We start from the raw sequence: 19,769 nt of genomic DNA, 5'->3' as shown, positions 1-19,769 counted from the left end.
TTCTTTAAAAAAAAGAACAAAGCATTCTAACAATATTTGACTGTGTTGGTTGTTACATGACTATGTCAAAACTCAGAATTATACACTGAAAAGAGTAAATTTGGGGGCTTCCCTAGTGGCGCAGTGGTTAAGAATCTGCCTGCCAATGTAGGGGACACAGGTTCGAGCCCTGGTCCGGGAAGATCCCACATGCCGTGGAGCAACTAAGCCCGTATGCCACAACTACTGAGCATGCGCTCTAGAGCCCACGAGCCACAACTACTGAAGCCTGTGCACCTAGAGCCTGCGCTCTGCAACAAGAGAAGCCACCGCAATGAGAAGCCTGTGCACCAAAACGAAGAGCAGCCCCTGCTCACAGCAAACAGAGAAAGCCCGCACGCAGCAACAAAGACCCAACTCAGCCATATTTAAATAAATAAATAAATAAATAAATTTTTATAGATATTAAGAAAAAGAGTAAATTTTCTATGTAAATTATACCTCCAACAAACTGTTAAAAAAAAAAAACTTTGAGAAAAGAGATATAGGAGAAGAAATACTAAAACAAAAACCAAAGTATTAACATCCTCAGGGAGCTAAGAGAAGAAATTGAAAAAAACTGCACCCATAAAACAAAAACCTTTTCAGAGAACAATAAAAAAAAGAGTTATTTGAAATTAAATACATGAGAGCAAAGAAAGCTCAACAGAAGGGTTAGAAAAAGGTAAAGCTGAAAAGACAAAAGGACAAAACAAGCCACAAGCACCAAGGTCATAACAAGTACCCTAAAAGGAAAGACCAGAGCCAGAGAAAACAGAGAAAAGAAAATTAAAGGAATAATAGGGGGGAAAATCCCCAAAATTGAAGAGTGTGAATTTGTAGAATGACATGTCCCAGCAAGCGCCCAGCATAGTGGACAAAAATAAACCCACACCAAGGCACAATATGGTGAAATTTCAGAACACTGTAGACAAAGAAAAGATAATATAAGGGTGTAAGAGTTCAGAGAGAATGAAAAATAGGTTTTATACAAAGGATCAAGAACCGGAATGGCTGCAAGCTCCTCAACAGCAAACTGAAAGCCAGAAGAGGGAATTCCCTGGCGGTCCAATGGTTAGAGCTCCACGCTTCCACTGCAGGGGGCACAGGTTCCATCCCTGGTCGGGGAACTAAGATCCCGCGTGCTGCACAGTGCGGCCAAAAAAAAAAAAGCCAGAAGATACAACAGAGTACTAAGAAGTGATTTAGCACAGAATTCTCTACGCAGGGGACTTCCCTGGTGGCACAGTGAGTAAGAGTCCGCGCTCCCAATTCAGGGGGCCCGGGTTCAATCCCTGCTCAGGGAACTAGACCCCACATGCATGCCGCAACTAAGAGTTCGCATGCCACAACCAAGGAGTGGGCGAGCCACGACTAAGGAGCCTGCCTGCCACCACAACTAAGACCCGGCACAACCAAATAAAAGAAATAATTAAATTTTTTTTTTTTTTTTTTAAACATCTTTATTGGGGTATAATTGCTTTACAATGGTGTGTTAGTTTCTGCTTTATAACAAAGTGAATCAGCTATACATATACATATGTTCCCATATGTCTTCCCTCTTGCGTCTCCCTCCCTCCCACTCTCCCCATCCCACCCTTCCAGGCTGTCACAAAGCACCGAGCTAATATCCCTGTGCCTTGCGGCTGCTTCCCCCCAGCTATCTACCTTACTACGTTTGTTAGTGTGTATATGTCCATGACTCTCTCTCGCCCTGTCAAAACTCACCCCTCCCCCTCCCCATACCCTCAAGTCCGTTCTCCAGTAGGTCTGCGTCTTTATTCCTATCTTACCCCTAGGTTCTTCATGACATTTTTTTCCCTTAAATTCCATATATATGTGTTAGCATACGGTATTTGTCTTTTTCTTTCTGACTTACTTCACTCTGTATGACAGACTCTAGGTCTATCCATCTCATTACAAATAGCTCAATTTCATTTCTTTTTAAGGCTGAGTAATATTCCATTGTGTATATGTGCCACATCTTCTTTATCCATTCATCCGATGATGGGCGCTTAGGTTGTTTCCACGTCCTGGCTATTGTAAATAGAGCTGCAATGAACATTTTGGTACATGACTTTTTTTGAATTTTGGTTTTCTCAGGGTATATGCCAAGTAGTGGGATTGCTGGGTCATATGGTAATTCTATTTGTAGTTTTTTAAGGAACCTCCATACTGTTCTCCACAGTGGCTGAACCAATTCACATTCCCACCAGCAGTGCAAGAGTGTCCCCTTTTCTCCACACCCTCTCCAGCATTTATTGTTTCTAGATTTTTTGATGATGGCCATTCTGACTGGTGTGAGATGATATCTCATTGTAGTTTTGATTTGCATTTCTCTAATGATTAATGATGTTGAGCATTCTTTCATGTGTTTGTTGGCATTCTGTATATCTTCTTTGGAGAAATGTCTATTTAGGTCTTCTGCCCATTTTTGGATGGGGTTGTTTGTTTTTTTGTTATTGAGCTGCATGAGCTGCTTGTAAATTTTGGAGATTAATCCTTTGTCAGTTGCTTCATTTGCAAATGCTTTCTCCCATTCTGAGGGTTGTCTTTTGGTCTTGGTTATGGTTTCCTTTGCTGTGCAAAAGCTTTGAAGTTTCATTAGGTCCCATTTGTTTATTTTTGTTTTTATTTCCATTACTCTAGGAGGTGGGTCAGAAAGGATCTTGCTGTGATTTATGTCATAGAGTGTTCTTCCTATGTTTTCTTCTAAGAGTTTGATAGTTTCTGGCCTTACATTTAGGTCTTTAATCCATTTTGAGCTTATTTTTGTGTATGGTGTTAGGGAGTGATCTAATCTCATACTTTTACATGTACCTGTCCAGTTTTCCCAGCACCATTTATTGAAGAGGCTGTCCTTTCTCCACTGTACATTCCTGCCTCCTTTATCAAAGATAAGGTGTCCATATGTGCGTGGGTTTATCTCTGTGCTTTCTATCCTGTTCCACTGATCTATCTTTCTGTTTTTGTGCCAGTACCATACTGTCTTGATTACTGTTGCTTTGTAATATAGTCTGAAGTCAGGGAGCCTTATTCCTCCAGCTCCTTTTTTCGTTCTCAAGATTGCTTTGGCTATTCGGGGTCTTTTGTGTTTCCATACAAATTGCGAAATTTTTTGTTCTAGTTCTGTGAAAAATGCCAGTGGTAGTTTGATAGGGATTGCATTGAATCTGTAGATTGCTTTGGGTAGTAGAGTCATTTTCACAATGTTGATTCTTCCCATCCAAGAACATGGTATATCTCTCCATCTATTTGTATCATCTTTAATTTCTTTCATCAGTGTCTTATAATTTTCTGCATACAGGTCTTTCGTATCCTTAGGTAGGTTTATTCCTAGATATTTTATTCTTTTTGTTGCAATGGTAAATGGGAGTGTTTTCTTGATTTCACTTTCAGATTTTTCATCATTAGTATATAGGAATGCCAGAGATTTCTGTGCATTAATTTTGTATCCTGCTACTTTACCAAATTCATTGATTAGCTCTAGTAGTTTTCTGGTAGCATCTTTAGGATTCTCTATGTATAGTATCATGTCATCTGCAAACAGTGACAGCTTTACTTCTTCTTTTCCGATTTGGATTCCTTTTATTTCCTTTTCTTCTCTGATTGCTGTGGCTAAAACTTCCAAAACTATGTTGAATAAGAGTGGTGAGAGTGGGCAACCTTGTCTTGTTCCTGATCTTAGTGGAAATGCTTTCAGTTTTTCACCATTGAGGATGATGTTTGCTGTGGGCTTGTCATATATGGCTTTTATTATGTTTAGGAAAGTTCCCTCTATGCCTACTTTCTGGAGGGTTTTTATCATAAATGGGTGTTGAATTTTGTCGAAAGCTTTCTCTGCATCTATTGAGATGATCATATGGTTTTTCTCCTTCAATTTGTTCATATGGTTTATCACATTGATAGATTTGCGTATATTGAAGAATCCTTGCATTCCTGGAATAAACCCCACTTGATCATGGTGTATGATCCTTTTAATGTGCTGTTGGATTCTGTTTGCTAGTATTTTGTTGAGGATTTTTGCATCTATGTTCATCAGTGATATTGGCCTGTAGTTTTCTTTCTTTGTGACATCCTTGTCTGGTTTTGGTATCAAGGTGATGGTGGCTTCGTAGAAGGAATTTGGGAGTGTTCCTCCCTCTGCTATATTTTGGAAGAGTTTGAGAAGGATAGGTGTTAGCTCTTCTCTAAACGTTTGATAGAATTCACCTGTGAAGCCATCTGGTCCTGGGCTTTTGTTTGTTGGAAGGTTTTTAATCACAGTTTCAATTTCAGTGCTTGTGATTGGTCTGTTCATATTTTCTATTTCTTCCTGATTCAGTCTTGGCAGGTTGTGCATTTCTAAGAATTTGTCCATTTCTTCCAGATTGTCCATTTTATTGGCATAGAGTTGATTGTAGTAATCTCTCATGATTTTTTTTATTTCTGCAGTGTCAGTTGTTACTTCTCCTTTTTCATTTCTAATTCTATTGATTTGAGTCTTCTCCCTTTTTTTCTTGATGAGTCTGGCTAGTGGTTTATCTATTTTGTTTATCTTCTCAAAGAACCAGCTTTTAGTTTTATTGATCTTTGCTATTGTTTCCTTCATTTCTTTTTCATTTATTTCTGATCTGATTTTTATGATTTCTTTCCTTCTGCTAGCTTTGGGGTTTTTTTGTTCTTCTTTCTCTAATTGCTTGAGGTGCAAGGTTAGGTTGTTTATTCGAGATGTTTCCTGCTTCTTAAGGTGGGCTTGTATTGCTATAAACTTCCCCCTTAGAACTGCTTTTGCTGCATCCCATAGGTTTTGGGTCGTTGTGTCTCCATTGTCATTTGTTTCTAGGTATTTTTTTATTTCCTCTTTGATTTCTTCAGTGATCACTTCATTATTAAGTAGTGTATTGTTTAGCCTCCATGTGTTTGTATTTTTTAAAGATCTTTTCCTATAATTGATATCTAGTCTCATGGCGTTGTGGTCGGAAAAGATACTTGATACAATTTCAGTTTTCTTAAATTTACCAAGGCTTGATTTGTGACCCAAGATATGATCTATCCTGGAGAATGTTCCATGAGCACTTGAGAAAAATGTGTATTCTGTTGTTTTTGGATGGAGTGTCCTATAAATATCAATTAAGTCCATCTTGTTTAATGTATCATTTAAAGCTTGTGTTTCCTTATTTATTTTCATTTTGGATGATCTGTCCATGGGTGAAAGTGGGGTGTTAAAGTCCCCTACTATGAATGTGTTACTGTTGATCTCCCCTTTTATGGTTGTTAGTATTTGCCTTATGTATTGAGGTGCTCCTATGTTGGGTGCATAAATATTTACAATTGTTATATCTTCTTCTTGGATCGATCCCTTGATCATTATGTAGTGTCCTTCTTTGTCCCTTTTAATAGTCCTTATTTTAAAGTCTATTTTGTCTGATATGAGAATTGCTACTCCAGCTTTCTTTTGGTTTCCATTTGCATGGAATATCTTTTTCCATCCCCTTACTTTCAGTCTGTATGTGTCTCTAGTTCTGAAGTGGGTCTCTTGTAGACAGCATATATAAGGGTCTTGTTTTTGTATCCATTCAGCCAATCTGTGTCTTTTGGTGGGAGCATTTAGTCCATTTACATTTAAGGTAATTATCGATATGTATGTTCCTATTTCCATTTTATATATTGTTTTGGGTTCGCTACTATAGGTCATTTCCTTCTCTTGTGTTTCGTGTCTAGAGAAGTTCCTTTAGCATTTGTTGTAAAGCTGGTTTGGTGGTGCTGAACTCTCTCAGCTTTTGCTTGTCTGTAAAGGTTTTAATTTCTCCATCAAATGTGAATGAGATCCTTGCTGGGTAGAGTAGTCTTGGTTTCAGGCTATTCTCCTTCAGCACTTTCAGTATGTCCTGCCACTCCCTTCTGGCTTGTAGGGTTTCTGCTGAGAGATCAGCTGTTAACCTTATGGGGATTCCCTTGTGTGTTATTTGTTGTTTTTCCCTTGCTGCTTTTAATATGCTTTCTTTGTATTTAATTTTTGACAGTTTGATTAATATGTGTCTTGGCGTGTTTCTCCTTGTATTTATCCTGTATGGGACCCTCTGTGCTTCCTGGACTTGATTAACTATTTCCTTTCCCATATTAGGGAAGTTTTCAACTATAATCTCTTCAAATATTTTCTCAGTCCCTTTCTTTCTTTCTTCTTCTTCTGGAACCCCTATAATTCGAATGTTGGTGCGTTTCATGTTGTCCCAGAGGTCTCTGAGACTGTCCTCAGTTCTTTTCATTCTTTTTTCTTTATTCTGCTCTGCAGTAGTTATTTCCACTACTTTATCTTCCAGGTCACTTATCCGTTCTTCTGCCTCAGTTATTCTGCTATTGATCCTATCTAGAGTGATTTTAATTTCATTTATTGCATTGTTCATCGTTGCTTGTTTCATCTTTAGTTCTTGTAGGTCCTTGTTAACTGTTTCTTGCATTTTGTCCATTCTACTTCCAAGATTTCGGATCATCCTTACTATCATTATTCTGAATTCTTTTTCAGGTAGATTGCCTATTTCCTCTTCATTTGTTAGGTCTGGTGGGTTTTTATCTTGCTCCTTCATCTGCTGTGTGTTTTTCTGTCTTCTCATTTTGCTTATCTTACTGTGTTTGGGGTCTCCTTTTTGCAGGCTGCACTTTCGTAGTTCCCGTTGTTTTTGATGTCTGTCTCCAGTGGCCAAGGTTGTTTCAGTGGGTTGTGTAGGCTTCCTGGTGGAGGGGACTAGTGCCTGTGTTGTGCTGGATGAGGCTGGATCTTGTCTCTCTAGTGGGCAGGTTCACGTCTGGTGGTGTGTTTTGGGGTGTCTGTGGCCTTATTATGATTTTAGGCAGCCTCTCTGCTAATGGGTGGGGTTGTGTTCCTGTTTTGCTAGTTGTTTGGCATAGGTTGTCCAGCACTGTGGCTTGCTGGTCGTTGAGTGAAGCTGGGTGCTGGTGTTAAGATGGAGGTCTCTGGGATATTTCCACCGTTTAATATTATGTGGAGCTGGGAGGTCTCTTGTTGACCAGTGTCCTGAAGTTGGCTCTCCTACCTCAGAGGCAGAGCCCTGACTCCTGGCTGGAGCACCAAGAGCCTTTCATCCACACAGCTCAGAATAAAAGGGAGAAAAAGTAGGGAGAATTAGTAGAAGTATGAGTAAAGAAAGAAGGAAAGGAGGAAAGGAAGGAAGGAAGAAAGAAGCAAAGAAGGAAAGAAAGGAGGGAGGGAGGGAAGGAGGGAGGAAGGAAGGAAGGAGGGAAAGAAGGAAAAAAGACAGAAAGAAAGATGATACAGTAAAAATAAAATAAAGTATAATATAGTTATTGAATTAAAAAATATTTAGAAAAAAAAAAGAGACGGATAGAACCTTAGGACAAATGTTGGAAGCAAAGCTATACAGAGAAAATCTTACACAGAAGCATACACATACACCTTCACAAAAAGAGGTAAAGGGGGAAAAATCATAAATCCTGCTCCCTGAGACCACCTCCTCAATTTGGGGTGATTCGTTGTCTAAAGGAGGGAAGGAAGGAAGGAAAGAAAGAAAGAACGAAGGTAAAGTATAATAAAGTTATTACAATTAAACTTAATTATTAAGAAAAAGAATTTTTTTAAAAAAAGTCATGGACGTACACATTCACAAAAAGAGGAAAAGGGAAAAAAATCATAGATCTCGCTCCTAAATTCCACCTCTTCAATTTGGGATCATTCCTTGTCTATTCAGGTATTCCACAGATGCAGGGTATATCAAGTTGATTGTGGAGCTTTAATCCGCTGCTTCTGTGGCTGCTGGGAGAGATTTCCCTTTCTCTTCTTTGTTCTCACAGCTCACAGGAGCTCAGCTTTGGATTTGGCCCTGCCTCTGCGTGTAGGTCGCTGGAGGGCGTCTGTTTTTTCGCTCAGACAGGACGGGGTTAAAGGAGCCGCTGATTCGGGGCCTCCGGCTCACTCAGGCCGGGGGTTGGGGGATGGGGGTAGGAGGGGCACTACGTGCGGGGCGGGCCTGCGGCTGCAGAGGCAGCGTGACGTTGCGGCAGAGGCCGGCGTGATGTTGCACCAGCCTGAGACCCGCCGTGCGTACTCCCGGGGAAGTTGTCCCTGGATCCCGGGAACCTGGCAGTGGCGGGCTGCACAGGCTCCGCGGAAGAGGGGTGTGGAGAGTGACCTGTGCTCGCACACAGGCCCCTTGGTGGCGGCAGCAGCAGCCTTAGCGTCTCCCGCCCGTCTCTGGGGTCCGCGGTTTTAGCCGCGGCTCGCGCCCGTCTCTGGGGTTTGCGCTTTCAGCCGCGGCTCGCGCCCGTCTCGGGGGCTCGCGCCCTCATCCGCGGCTCGCGCCCGTCTCTGGGGTTCGCGCTTTTAGCCGCGGCTCGCGCCCGTCTCTGGAGTTCCTTTAAGCAGCGCTCTTAAACCCCTCTCCTCGCGCACCAGGAAACAAAGAGGGAAGAAAAAGTCTCTTGCCTCTTCGGCCGGTGCAGGCTTTTCCCCGAACTCCCTCCCGGCTAGTCGTGGTGCACTAACCCCTTCAGGCTATGTTCAAGCCGCCAACCCCAGTCCTCTCCCTGAGCTCCGTCCAAAACCAAAACCCGAGCCTCAGCTCGCAGCCCCGCCCGCCCCGGCGGGTGAGCAGACAAGCCACTCGGGCTGGTGAGTGCCGGTCAGCACCGATCGTCTGTGCAGGAATCTCCCCGCTTTGCCCTCCGCACCCGTCGCTGTGCACTACTCCGCGGTCCCGAAACTCCCCCCTCTGCCTCCCGCAGTCTCCGCCCGCGGAGGGGCTTCCTAGTGTGTGGAAACTTTTCCTCCTTCACAGCTCCCTCCCACCGGTGCAGGTGCCGTCCTTATTCTTTTGTCTCTGTTTTTTCTTTTGCCCTACCCAGTTACGTGGGGAGTTTCTTGCCTTTTGGGAGGTCTGAGGTCTTCTGCCAGCCTTCAGTAGGAGTTCTGTAGGAGTTGTTCCACGTGTGGATGTATTTCTGGTGTATCCGTGGGGAGGAAGGCGATCTCCGCGTCTTACTCTTCCGCCATCTTCAGGGTCCCCCCCCTTAAATATTTTTTAAAAAAAATAATTCTCTATCCAAATAACTGACTTCCAGAGGGGCTAAAGACTTTTTCAGACAACCAAAGCGCTGACAAGTTTGCATCCCGTGCACTTGCGTAGCTACCTAAAGGATGTGATTCACCAAAACTGAAGGAAGCAAAACCAAAGGGTTTGGGGGAGTAGTGGGGAGGAACGGGATGATCCAAAAGAGCAAGACAGAGGGCTTCCCTGGTGGCGCAGTGGTTGAGAGTCCGCCTGCCGATGCAGGGGACACTGGTTCGTGCCCCGGTCCGGGAAGATCCCACATGCCGCGGAGCGGCTGGGCCCGTGAGCCATGGCCGCTGAGCCTGCGCGTCCCGAGCCTGTGCTCCGCAACGGGAGAGGCCACAGCAGAGAGAGGCCCGCGTAGCTTAAGAAAAAAAAAAAAAAAAAAAGAGCAGACAGAGAAGGAAAGTTCCTGACAGCAAAGGGAGATCCCAAGACAACAGTCGAGGGTAGCTGCTACCAACCAGAGTACCAAGAAGATGAAGCTGATGGGAGTAGAATATCCACTGGGCCAGAATGAGGTGAGATTTTCCATCCAAGTAAGAGTTTGGGGTTGACTTAGTAAGGAGTCTTCAGACAACCAAGGAAATGGAAAAAAACAAAGGCATCATTTACTTAACTTTCAGGAAAACAAAATAATGAGCAGGCAGGCACGGAAGCGCAATCATAGCTGACCGCACAGTTCAGCTGTAGCTTGGACATCACAATTCTGAGTGAGGCCTCACCAAAACGTAACTGTACTGCAGACTAGGAGAAGGGTGTCTGACCTGTGACAGCAAGGAGGGAAGAGATAACCGAATGCTCGTCTTCCCTGCATCCACTCAGCATGGAATTATCACCTCAAGTTGAAAAAAAAATTTTAAATGGCAAGAAAAGCATGTAGTTTCCAGACTTTGGAAATACCCAATCAGCTAAAAGAGTTTTAAAAGTATGTCCATCTCAAGAGCAAGAAATGGTGGTGGTCAGGAGTGGGGGAGGGTGTGAAGGGAGTGTCTTATTTTTTAATAAAATGACTTGAATTATTTGATTCTTCAATCTATGTGTATGTATGGCTTTAATTAAAAATAAGCACACCAATATGAAATAATTTTATTCAACAAGAAATTAAAAATACTAGATGATCAAGTCGCTTGGAAAAATCAGACACTTCGCTTTTTCAAGAGCGAGGCAACCCATCACAGCCCCTCTGACTTTAAGAGCATCTCCTCAGAACATCAGGATTTCCAAAGCAAGAAAGGCCAGGTAAAACCACTCCTTTTCTAGCCTGAAGCAGGAATTATGGTATTGTCTTCAGTTCCCTGGGTGTCCGGGCAGCTTGTCAGAGCCTCCAAGAGATTTAACTTCAAAACAGCTCCGACAGCGCGCACTATCCTTCCTAACTTCCTATCCTGCCTACCTGGAATCCGGAATCCTTCCTCCACTCCCTACTCTGACAGGCTGGGGCACACACCTGACACATCCTGCCTCCAGGACTGAGAGTTTCTTAAGACCTAGCTGTCCAAAACCATGTCCACAACATCACAGGAGCACAAATCACCAGCAATGCCAACCTTTAACCCCAATTCACAGGATCCCTGCGACGAAGCCAATGAGAGACGACACACATACCCTCCCCACAACAGCCAGGTGAGGCATGGGGCTCTATCTCGGCACCTCTCTTCCCTCCTTTCCTGAAGTCTACTATTCCCTTATCTCTCCCTGTATTTAACTGGCTCCACTGCTTTCCTTCACCAGCCCCTACTATTTCATGGTGGAACAGCATTAGACATGGACTCAAACTACTGTACTTGCATTTCTAATGCATCACTTAACGCCCTTTAGCCTCAGTTTTTTCATCTATAAATGGAGATAATACTCCTTGAGGACGGAGACCATGTGGTTCTCTCTACGTACTCTGTGGTGCCTAATACAAGATACACTAAAATATTCACGTCTAAAACCATGCTTCCGAGGAGCAATCTCCAATCACCTGCGCTCCCGCTCCTGGCTCTCTCGCCCAGAAAACCCTGGTACACAACCCAGAGCCACACCCCTACATCCTCAGGGACCCAGAAGATTCATCCAACTGCCAAGATGCAGAATGGAAAGCAGGACATACCTGGAAGGAAGTGGGAATACAGACGAGGTTCAGATTCTCTTGTTTCACTCTTTCAGCTGTGGAGACAAAAGCCGCGTTGGTGGTTTTTCTCTCTCCTCACCTTATTTTCCTTGTACTCACATTTGCTCAAATCCCACAGAAAAGGTCCAACCCCTCCCCCCACTGAAATGTCCCTTTCATTCTATGTCCCCACCCTTGCTGAAAAGTTGGTAAACAGCCTTCACATGTCACTAGACAGGGACAAAAAAGCCTAAGGAGGTAAGTATTAACCACAGAAAGAGCAACGTCAGGGTTTGCTAGTATGTGCGTGGCGATATTCAAAGAATTTTGTACACATGAACTTTTAATCCAGTAACCCAAAAAGATAACTTACAATTACTATCCCCACTTTACAGATGAGGAAACTGAGGCACAGAGAGGCAAAGTAACTGGTACACAGTTAACAAATGACAGAACTGGGATCCGATCCCAGGCAGTCTAGTGCCAGTCTTAACTACTTCCCTATATAGGCTTTTACAGAGAAAAGCTAGAATTTGACTTTTACAGTTAGTAAAAAAATATAATCATTTATAATAGACCCCAGGGGGTGGTTAAAGAGGGTTTATTTATTCACTTTGGATTTGTACCTTTCGGGAAAACTTGATTTAAACAAAAAGAAAAGTCTTGGGAATTCCCTGGTGGTCCAGTGGTTAGGACTCGGTGCTTTCACAACCGGGGCACGGGTTCAATCCCCGGTCAGGGAGCTAAGATCCTACATGCCGACGATGCGGCCAAAAAGAAACAAAATACAAAAAGGAAAGTCTTAAGGGATGCAGACAAAGAACGTCTCCCGTCATTTCAGTCAACAAAGGATGTCGCAGCCATCAAGCCCTCAGCCTCTGCAGCTGCCCCCAAGCGGTGCACCCCTGAGAGAATTCAGGACGGAAAGAACAGGATACTGGCTCTAGATTAAGGTGCATATCAAAGGAATAATTTCATTGAGCCCAGACCCTTGCATCTTCCATACACAGGAAAGCACTACACTCGTTAACTTGAGATGTCTGGTTTTTCTTTAATTAATCTTTTGATGTTTGACTGCTCGGGGGTTTTTTTGCAAAAACTCCTACATATCCTGGCTCCTCAACAGTCCCTCAGAGCTATCTGGGAGGCTGCATCCCACATTTAAGTCCTCAGTAACACCCCCAAATAAAACATAATTCTTGGGCAATTCTCTGGCGGTCCAATGGTTTAGGACTATGCGCTTCCACTGCAGGGGGTGCGGGTGTGATCCCTGGTCGGGGAACTAAGATCCCACGTGCAACACAGCATGGCCAAAATAAATAAATAAATAAACAACACACACATACAACATAATTCTCAATTTTGAGGCTGTGTATTTTTTTTCAGTCGACAGGGAAAAACTGTCTTATTAAAAATTTCAAGTCTCCTTAATCACTGGGTGTACACCTTGGCAGATTCAGATGCCACTATTATGAAACCCACAGTAATCCCTGCGCCCTAAAGTCCTTCACATACTCAGTGCTGAGGCAGAAAGGTGTGCGACACTGAGTTCTCCAGAAGCCATCACACCCGCACCACAACCATTCCTTAAAGACAAAGCATTCCTGCGCTTTGTCCCCTGAGCACAGCCCCTTGGCACCTACCAGAGGAGATCCACATTCAGGCAAGCCTGGCCTCTGGGCTCTGTTCTCACAAACAAGAGCGGGGCGGTCAAACCTGTCCAGCAGCCACCGGGGTTGATAATTCTTGAGCCCTTCCTGAGCCCAGAGACACCCAAATCAGAATGAAGTCAGCGTCTGCAGAGCCTGCCACCGACTGCAGGTTCACGGACAGGCCGAGCCTGCGCTGGCCCGGCCGACCTCGATTTGTTTGCTTGAGAAACCGCAGGCTTTAGAGGGTTTGCCTGCCTCGGGATCCATGAGGCCACACACACACACACACACACACACCACTGATGACAATTAAGATTCTGTGGAGACCTCACCCTAAGTCAGCTCCTCACCCAGCTCAGCAGAGTAAACAAAGCCAGGGCAACCCCAAACTTGGGTGAAGAGGTCCAAGAATCCCACCCAGAGAAGAGCAGAAACACTCACCTGGCCACGGGCTCCACAACGCTGGTGCCAAGCTGCGCCCTGCTTCCTCCCTCTCCTCTATGCCCCCATCCCCACCACCCCACACAAACATCCAGGAGTCAGCCTGAAAACATACCTATTCGCTGCACAGCGTGGACGATTGTAGAACCACTCCCGATTCCCAGCACTTGGTTATTCTGCAAAAAAAAAGGAGGAGGGAAATCCAAGACTTATTAATACCGTGTTTCACTCCCTTCTGCAGCCCACTTCCTAGGGCTATAAAATTATTAGGAACAGCAATTCACCAACTTGGGTGCAAGGTACTGTGCCCACAGAAACATAATCACTGACCCTCAAAGCTGTGCTATGTCCTGGTGCCCAGTGGCAATTTATCAGCAGAGCCCTCCTCCTTTCATTCCTGACAATGACATCACCATTTCCTCCTGTAAAAAGATAAACTGAAGCCTATTAAAAATGTTAAGCATTTATTTCGGCAAAAATCAATCTGAATTGGGCAGCACTCAGTCTAGCAGGCAGGAGGGAGCTCTGAGGAGCTGTACAAAATTAAGACTTTTATAGCAAGAAGCAAGCGGGCACAAGGAAGTTATATTGGGCAAAAAAGCAAGCTGGTTATTGTAAGGTTACTTCCCTTTAGGGGACGGCAGGGCTCTACCAGGCAGATGACCTCAATAGTGCTGATAAGGTGATTCCTGACTGGCTGAGCTAAGATTCCATGCTAAGATTCCATTTCCGGGAGAGCCAGAAGTGTAACTAGGTATTGTTTGGTGATGCGGGGCTTGGCGTAAGCGACTCCATTTTGGGTCTGTTGTCTCATTTTTAACACTCCCTACCTCTTATCAACACAAAAGATTTGGCTTATTTGCGACTTAAGTCAGCCTCACGGAAATGGCCTGCAGATGGACGCTGAACGATTTTTGGCCATCCCCGGGAGCACGATCAGAAAGGAAAGACCCTAGGAGAAAAACAGCCTAGCTGAACGTTAAGAGCAGAAAACAGAGGTTTCTGGCTTCAGCGCCTTTTCACACAAGTTTAACATCTACACAGTCGCCATCAAGTTGGTGGCATCACAGCGAACCTCAGAGACACATCAAGGCTACCATCCAGAGCTCCAGCCCAAGTCAACAGAAGAGAGTCTGAAGCAACCTTGAACGGCAAATCACGTCAACTCTGTCCGACTGATCCCAAGGGGTCCTCATTTTGCACAAGCCTGCTTCAGACAAAACGGGGAGAGGGTGAAGGCTTAGGTGGGAACATGAGAAACAGTCTTCATCTGCCATATAGGAAGCCACTCCTTGAGTACAATGGAGAAGAAACAGGCAACTTACTACTGAGCTTATTATCTTAAGAAGAGGGGGCAGGTACCTCAGAGTAGACCAGAGGCAGAGCCGGGGCCCAGCCAAGGTCAGTTAGACCACAAACGGCAAAACAAGGTCAGAGTACAAACAGTCAGGAACTAGTGTGAAGCTTGGTTCCTAAGCAACTTCCTGGGAGTAATCTCCTGCCTGTTTAGGGCAAAACAGCTACAAGCCAAAGCTTAACATCATCTGTTAAGCACCTACCAAGAAGATTCATAAATGTTAATATAAGTCAAATCTCACAACAACCCCTTGTGACCTCAAGGCCCTTAGCCTCACTTTAGAGATGAATCCAACACCCTAAGGAAAAATTTAAGACTTAGAAATGAGCAAGAGATTACTAGACATACTTTCAATGAAATGCTGGAATCTGCAGGTAGTATCTGATCCTACAGGGGTGCGTGTCTTTGCTCAAAGTTTCAAAGTCACCAAATAACACCAAGGGGCCTTAAAACAGGGCTTGTGCTAGGTCAGGATTTCACCTGTGATGATGCCCTCAAGAAGGCAATGCATCCAATAGCCATTTAGCTACTTGGGCAAACCTCAATAGCAAGGTCTTCAAGACCAGTAAATGCTACATCACGACACAAAATAGCTGAATATCAGAAAATGTACAAACCTTCAAGTAACGAGGAAATGTCTTGACTAGGTAGGTTCAACCTGACCTTCACACCCAACCTGAAGCTGTGAGCTCTAGCTGTACAGTAATTCAACTGTCAGGTTCCGCATTACCATACGCTGCCATATACTCACGTCACCCAGCAGGCAGGTGGCACACAGATGAACTTGGGTGAGTCACACAAGCTCTGCGCAAGGCTCCTCCCTTGGCTTTTGGAAGAGGCCAGGAATTGCACAGGCCTGCCAGGCCCAAGGCTCCTCAACCCTGTGGTCCTGCTACCTTGCAATCAAATGACTGGCCGAGAATCGGTGTACCAGCCAAAGCCAAATAGATGCGGCCCAACAGCAGAAGGCTGCCAGGCAGGCTCTGCTGTACAAGCAGGCTCCTCCTAGCGGCAAGTACTTGACAACAGGTCATACGCGCGACAGCACAACTTGGGTCACCTTGTCCGGTAGGGTAACCTCTTCTGTTGACCAACCGGAACCACTGCCCACCAACTCCTTCAAGCCAAGCCAGCCGAAAAGCTAAGCCCAGGCTCCAAAGAGAACAAAGGAGGCTAGGGACCTTCAGGAGAGCACGGCCCTGCACGGTGACCCATCCTGCAACAGGCACATCTGAGTCCCGGGTGGCTACCCAAAGGCTTCAGCTGAGAACTCTCCAAGTTTTCCACCCACCCGGAAATGCAAGTAGTCACCAACGGGCTAGGGAGATTCACCCCACAACCTCCATATTCGTGTCCACACTCCGCATAATTCATCAAGCATTTACTGGGAAGGCCCCACTGTGACCAACACGGAATGAAAATAAGGTTAACTACCCTCCAGAAGCTTACCCTTCAGGGAACTGGGAGACGCACATACACATAACTAGACCATAAAGACACCTAAGAGGCATAAGGCACCTAAGAGGTATGGAGTGCTACAGAATTCAAGGGGAGAACTGCTTCCCCTACGAGACTAAGGAGAAACTGAAAGGAAGAATGGCCTTTGAACCAAACCCTGAAGGACATATACGATTTTAATAGGCAAAAGCAGCGGACAAGAAAAAGTACTCTTGGTCAAGGGTTTTGATATTAAAACACACACTCTATGCCAGTAGTCTGTCCTTTCCAATGTTCTGGTACATGGGAGAGAAGGGGGCAGAGAAGGAAACAAGACTGTGGGCTTAAAGACAAGAACCAGAGCCTCTCATCTGTGTATCCCCTCCACCTGCCTCAGTACTGGTTGACAATAGATGCTCCTGATGTGTCTTATGGAGGTTAGGACGAGGCCACCTGAGGGGCACAGTGACAAGAGTAGATTAAAGCTTCAGAAGATGGTAATGCACCACTTGGGTGGTCGACAGAGGGGACGAGATAAGGGCAACTGCAATCTTCTGGCCATGAGGAGAGCCTAAACCGGGAAAGTTGGCAGGCCAACAGGAAGGGTCAGTTCTAAGAACATTCATTCCAAAGGTGGAACCAACAGGACCTCGCACACAACCTAGCTTGATAAACTTACACAAGTGAGTATGAAACGGAGCAGGACCCTATGGGGTCCTCCCGTACAAATCCTTTCCGTGTCCTTCGCTTCCTGTTTGTAGGAAATAGGCTTCTTTCAGCCTCCTTGACCTCCCCTGAGTTCCAAAGGGCAGATTCAAACGGTTGCTAATCAGGGAAGGAAGGGACTGCAGAAACCAGGGAGGTGCAGTCAAGAAGCAATGGTGCTGCGACAGGCAAGGTCCCGGTTCCTTCTCAAGGAATATACAAAACAATACAACTCTGAGTTCCTGTACGGGAACTAAGGCCCCACCCAGGTGGAAGATGGTAAATTCAGGCTGGGCGCATGACTTCCGGCTAACCATCACCCAGTTACCTCACCATCAACCAATCAGAAGAAAGTCTGCACTCAGTGGAAGATAAGACTCTGAACGCCCCCTCCCCAAATGATTAACTGCGATTAACTTCCCCTTTCTCCCTAGGAGTTGATCCTTGGAGTCTGCCTTCTCCCCAGGTTGCCGGCCTCCAGAATAAAGTAACCTTTTCTTTCCAACCAACACTTGTCTTTGGAGGGGTGAGCAGCAAAACCTGGGTTGTGTAACAAGTAAACAATTGCAAGACACAAAGTGCTAAAGGAAAACTCGGCCTTAGATGGAAAAAAGGATAGGATACCCCCTGGAGAGAGCAGCTAAGCCTTGACAGTGAGGTACGGGACTATGCTCGATAAACCTGTGGTTCTGAATTAAGTTATCTTGTCTGCAAAGTATCCAGGACCAGCCCCTCCTCCTCCCTTTAGCCACATTTCTGACCACCACACCAACTACCTACACATAGTAGGCACTCAACAAATACCTGCAATGAATGAATCAAAGTTACAAAGCAGAAAATACAAAATTCAAGTAGTGTTGGCATCTCAGAAAAGAAGTTTGAAAAGGAAAGTGGGTGTAACAGATTGGGGTGAGTGCCCCCAAAAGGCCTATGACCATCTCCCCAGGATTGCCTGGTAACTTCACGCAATAATGTGGCCAGAATCCAGTGTTTTGCGGCTCTGGCCTAAGGTGGGAGCTTGCAGATTGTAATTTAATCAAATACAAAATAATAAAACAATGGTCAGGGAGGGGCGTGCCACCAAACAGGAATGCAAATAGGTTAACAGGAAATCTAATACATGGGTCTTTTCTAATTGTATAGATCTCATTTATCCATTACATTTATCCATTACGATTCACTTTATCCAGGCATTTTGAAATTTCAGCTTACCGTCCCAATTTTGTAGCTGAGGCACGTGAATCCCAAAAGGAGAGCCAGATTACACATTTTACATCATCTCTGTGAATCCCCATAGAAAATCCTATTGCTAACCACACTATTAAACCAGAACAGAGCAGCTGTGTAACAGGTGGAAGGGCACTGGAACGGAAGTCACTCGGTTTGGGTCCCGGAGGATCCTTGGTCATTCCTCCTACAGAACACGCTGAGCCAAAGGTTACCACACTCGCCCCTCCCACTTAGCCAGGCGGTGGGAGGATCAAACATTTATCTAGCTAGGCAAAATAACTTTGTACACGAAAGCATTACCAAATGTAAAGAATAAAGAACCATCACTAGAGAAAATGGAATCTGATACCACTTTCCAGGAAGCAGAAAAGAAAGACTAAAAGCCAATAAAGTCAAGAAAACTCCACCTAAGGGCAGAGATACTCCACTTGGCCGCCGGTATTACAATTAAGATAACTGACTGCTGACAGCAAATGCGCTCGGGTTAAAAGACTCCACCCAAGAGGACCACACCCACAACACAGCAAACAAGCAGGGCCACGACCTCGCCAAGTAAGAGCTAAACATCCCCACATCCCGACCTTAAAGAGGGTCCTCCAGACTTCAAGTGTCAAAAGGAGGAGGTTTAAAGCCTGGGTTTCTCCTCTGGCTCAGTCTCCTCTTCCCTCCAAGTACCCTCAGGAGCGGGTGCGCGCCCAGCTAAGTACTTTCTTGGAGTAAAATTTCAAAACACTTTTAAAATCAGCTCCCCCACCCCCGACTTCCCAGGGCAGTGAAGCGAGTGAAGACCTCTCGCAGTCCCAGTCTCTTATTTGTTGAAAAGGAAGCCACATGCTAAGTCCCTACTAACCCCACTCCAAACATTAGACACACACCACCAGGCTCCACTTTGCAAACTTATCTGGCCTGGACAAGCAGTCTTTAGATAGCACAACTTTAGGGAACGCGACCCCAACCGATTCCACATCTAAAAGGCCTTGAAGGAGCAGGTCTCAAGGTGGGTGAAATGCGTACCCCTTCCCCTCTCACGCAGCTCCCTCCCTGCCAGGAACTAGGCGCAACCGGCAGTGCCCAGAGCGCGAGCCCATCAGGCCGAGCACGGGCGCCCCACGTCCTGAGCTGCTCACCCTCACGTGGTTCTCCACGGCCGCGCGGCCCGCCAGCTTCTTGGCCTCCTCGGCCTTGGACATCGTGGAGGGGGCCGGGCAGACGCTGTTAGCGTCCCCGCCAGCTGTACTTGTGCTGCCAGCGCCGAACTGCGCGCGTCCCGGCAACTGCACGTGGGAACCCGGAACGCCCCAGCTGCTCCCGCCTCCGCCAGAGGCCGCGCCCCCGGCCCGCCCGGGCAGCGGGGCCAGGACCCGCCCGTAGAGGGTGCTGAAGGGCCCGGGTCGCTGCATCCCGCCGCCCCGCTCCAGCCTCCGCCACGGTCCCGCCCCCGGCTCTGCCGGAAGTCTGGTAGCTGACGTACTAGGTCCGCGTCTGCTGCAGCGCGGGGCTTTCTGGGAAATGTAGTTCTACGGCTTCAATGGCCTAAAGCCGTGCCCCAGCCTGGACTACCAGCCCCACAATGCTCCGCGACCGGGTTCGCAAATCTCGGCGACAGCCATTGGCGCAACGGCTTGTACCGCCCAAGTAGCCCCGGTGGGGGTCAATCCTGGAGATTTTTCTCTTTGCTCCAGCATCTGCGAAGGGAGTGTTAGACCTGACCCTGTTGTTTTTTCTAGAAGTAAGAACGTGGCGGTGGGCGAGGCCTGAGGGCAGTC

General features: G+C 45.8%; 1 protein-coding gene across 3 annotated transcripts in view; it reads right to left on the bottom strand.

Moving 5' to 3' along the window:
* Window positions 1-19,432, bottom strand: part of RPIA (ribose 5-phosphate isomerase A) — a 110,662-nt gene extending 91,230 nt beyond the window's left edge. For all 3 annotated transcript variants that reach the window (XM_032653147.1, XM_032653148.1, XM_032653149.1), the window contains exons 1-3: window positions 19,131-19,432; window positions 13,390-13,450; window positions 11,182-11,237 (exon numbers count right to left, since the gene is read on the bottom strand). In XM_032653147.1, coding sequence (XP_032509038.1) covers window positions 11,182-11,237; window positions 13,390-13,450; window positions 19,131-19,403 — 390 coding nt within the window. In that variant the 5' untranslated portion in view covers window positions 19,404-19,432. The remainder of the gene's footprint in view (window positions 1-11,181; window positions 11,238-13,389; window positions 13,451-19,130) is intronic.
* Between the last annotated feature and the right edge of the window lie 337 nt (window positions 19,433-19,769).

Source organism: Phocoena sinus, chromosome 13, assembly GCF_008692025.1.
Source record: "Phocoena sinus isolate mPhoSin1 chromosome 13, mPhoSin1.pri, whole genome shotgun sequence".
Taxonomy (NCBI): Eukaryota; Metazoa; Chordata; class Mammalia; order Artiodactyla; family Phocoenidae; genus Phocoena; species Phocoena sinus.
Note: the sequence above shows the minus strand (reverse complement) of the source record. Positions and strands in the feature narration are given on the sequence as shown.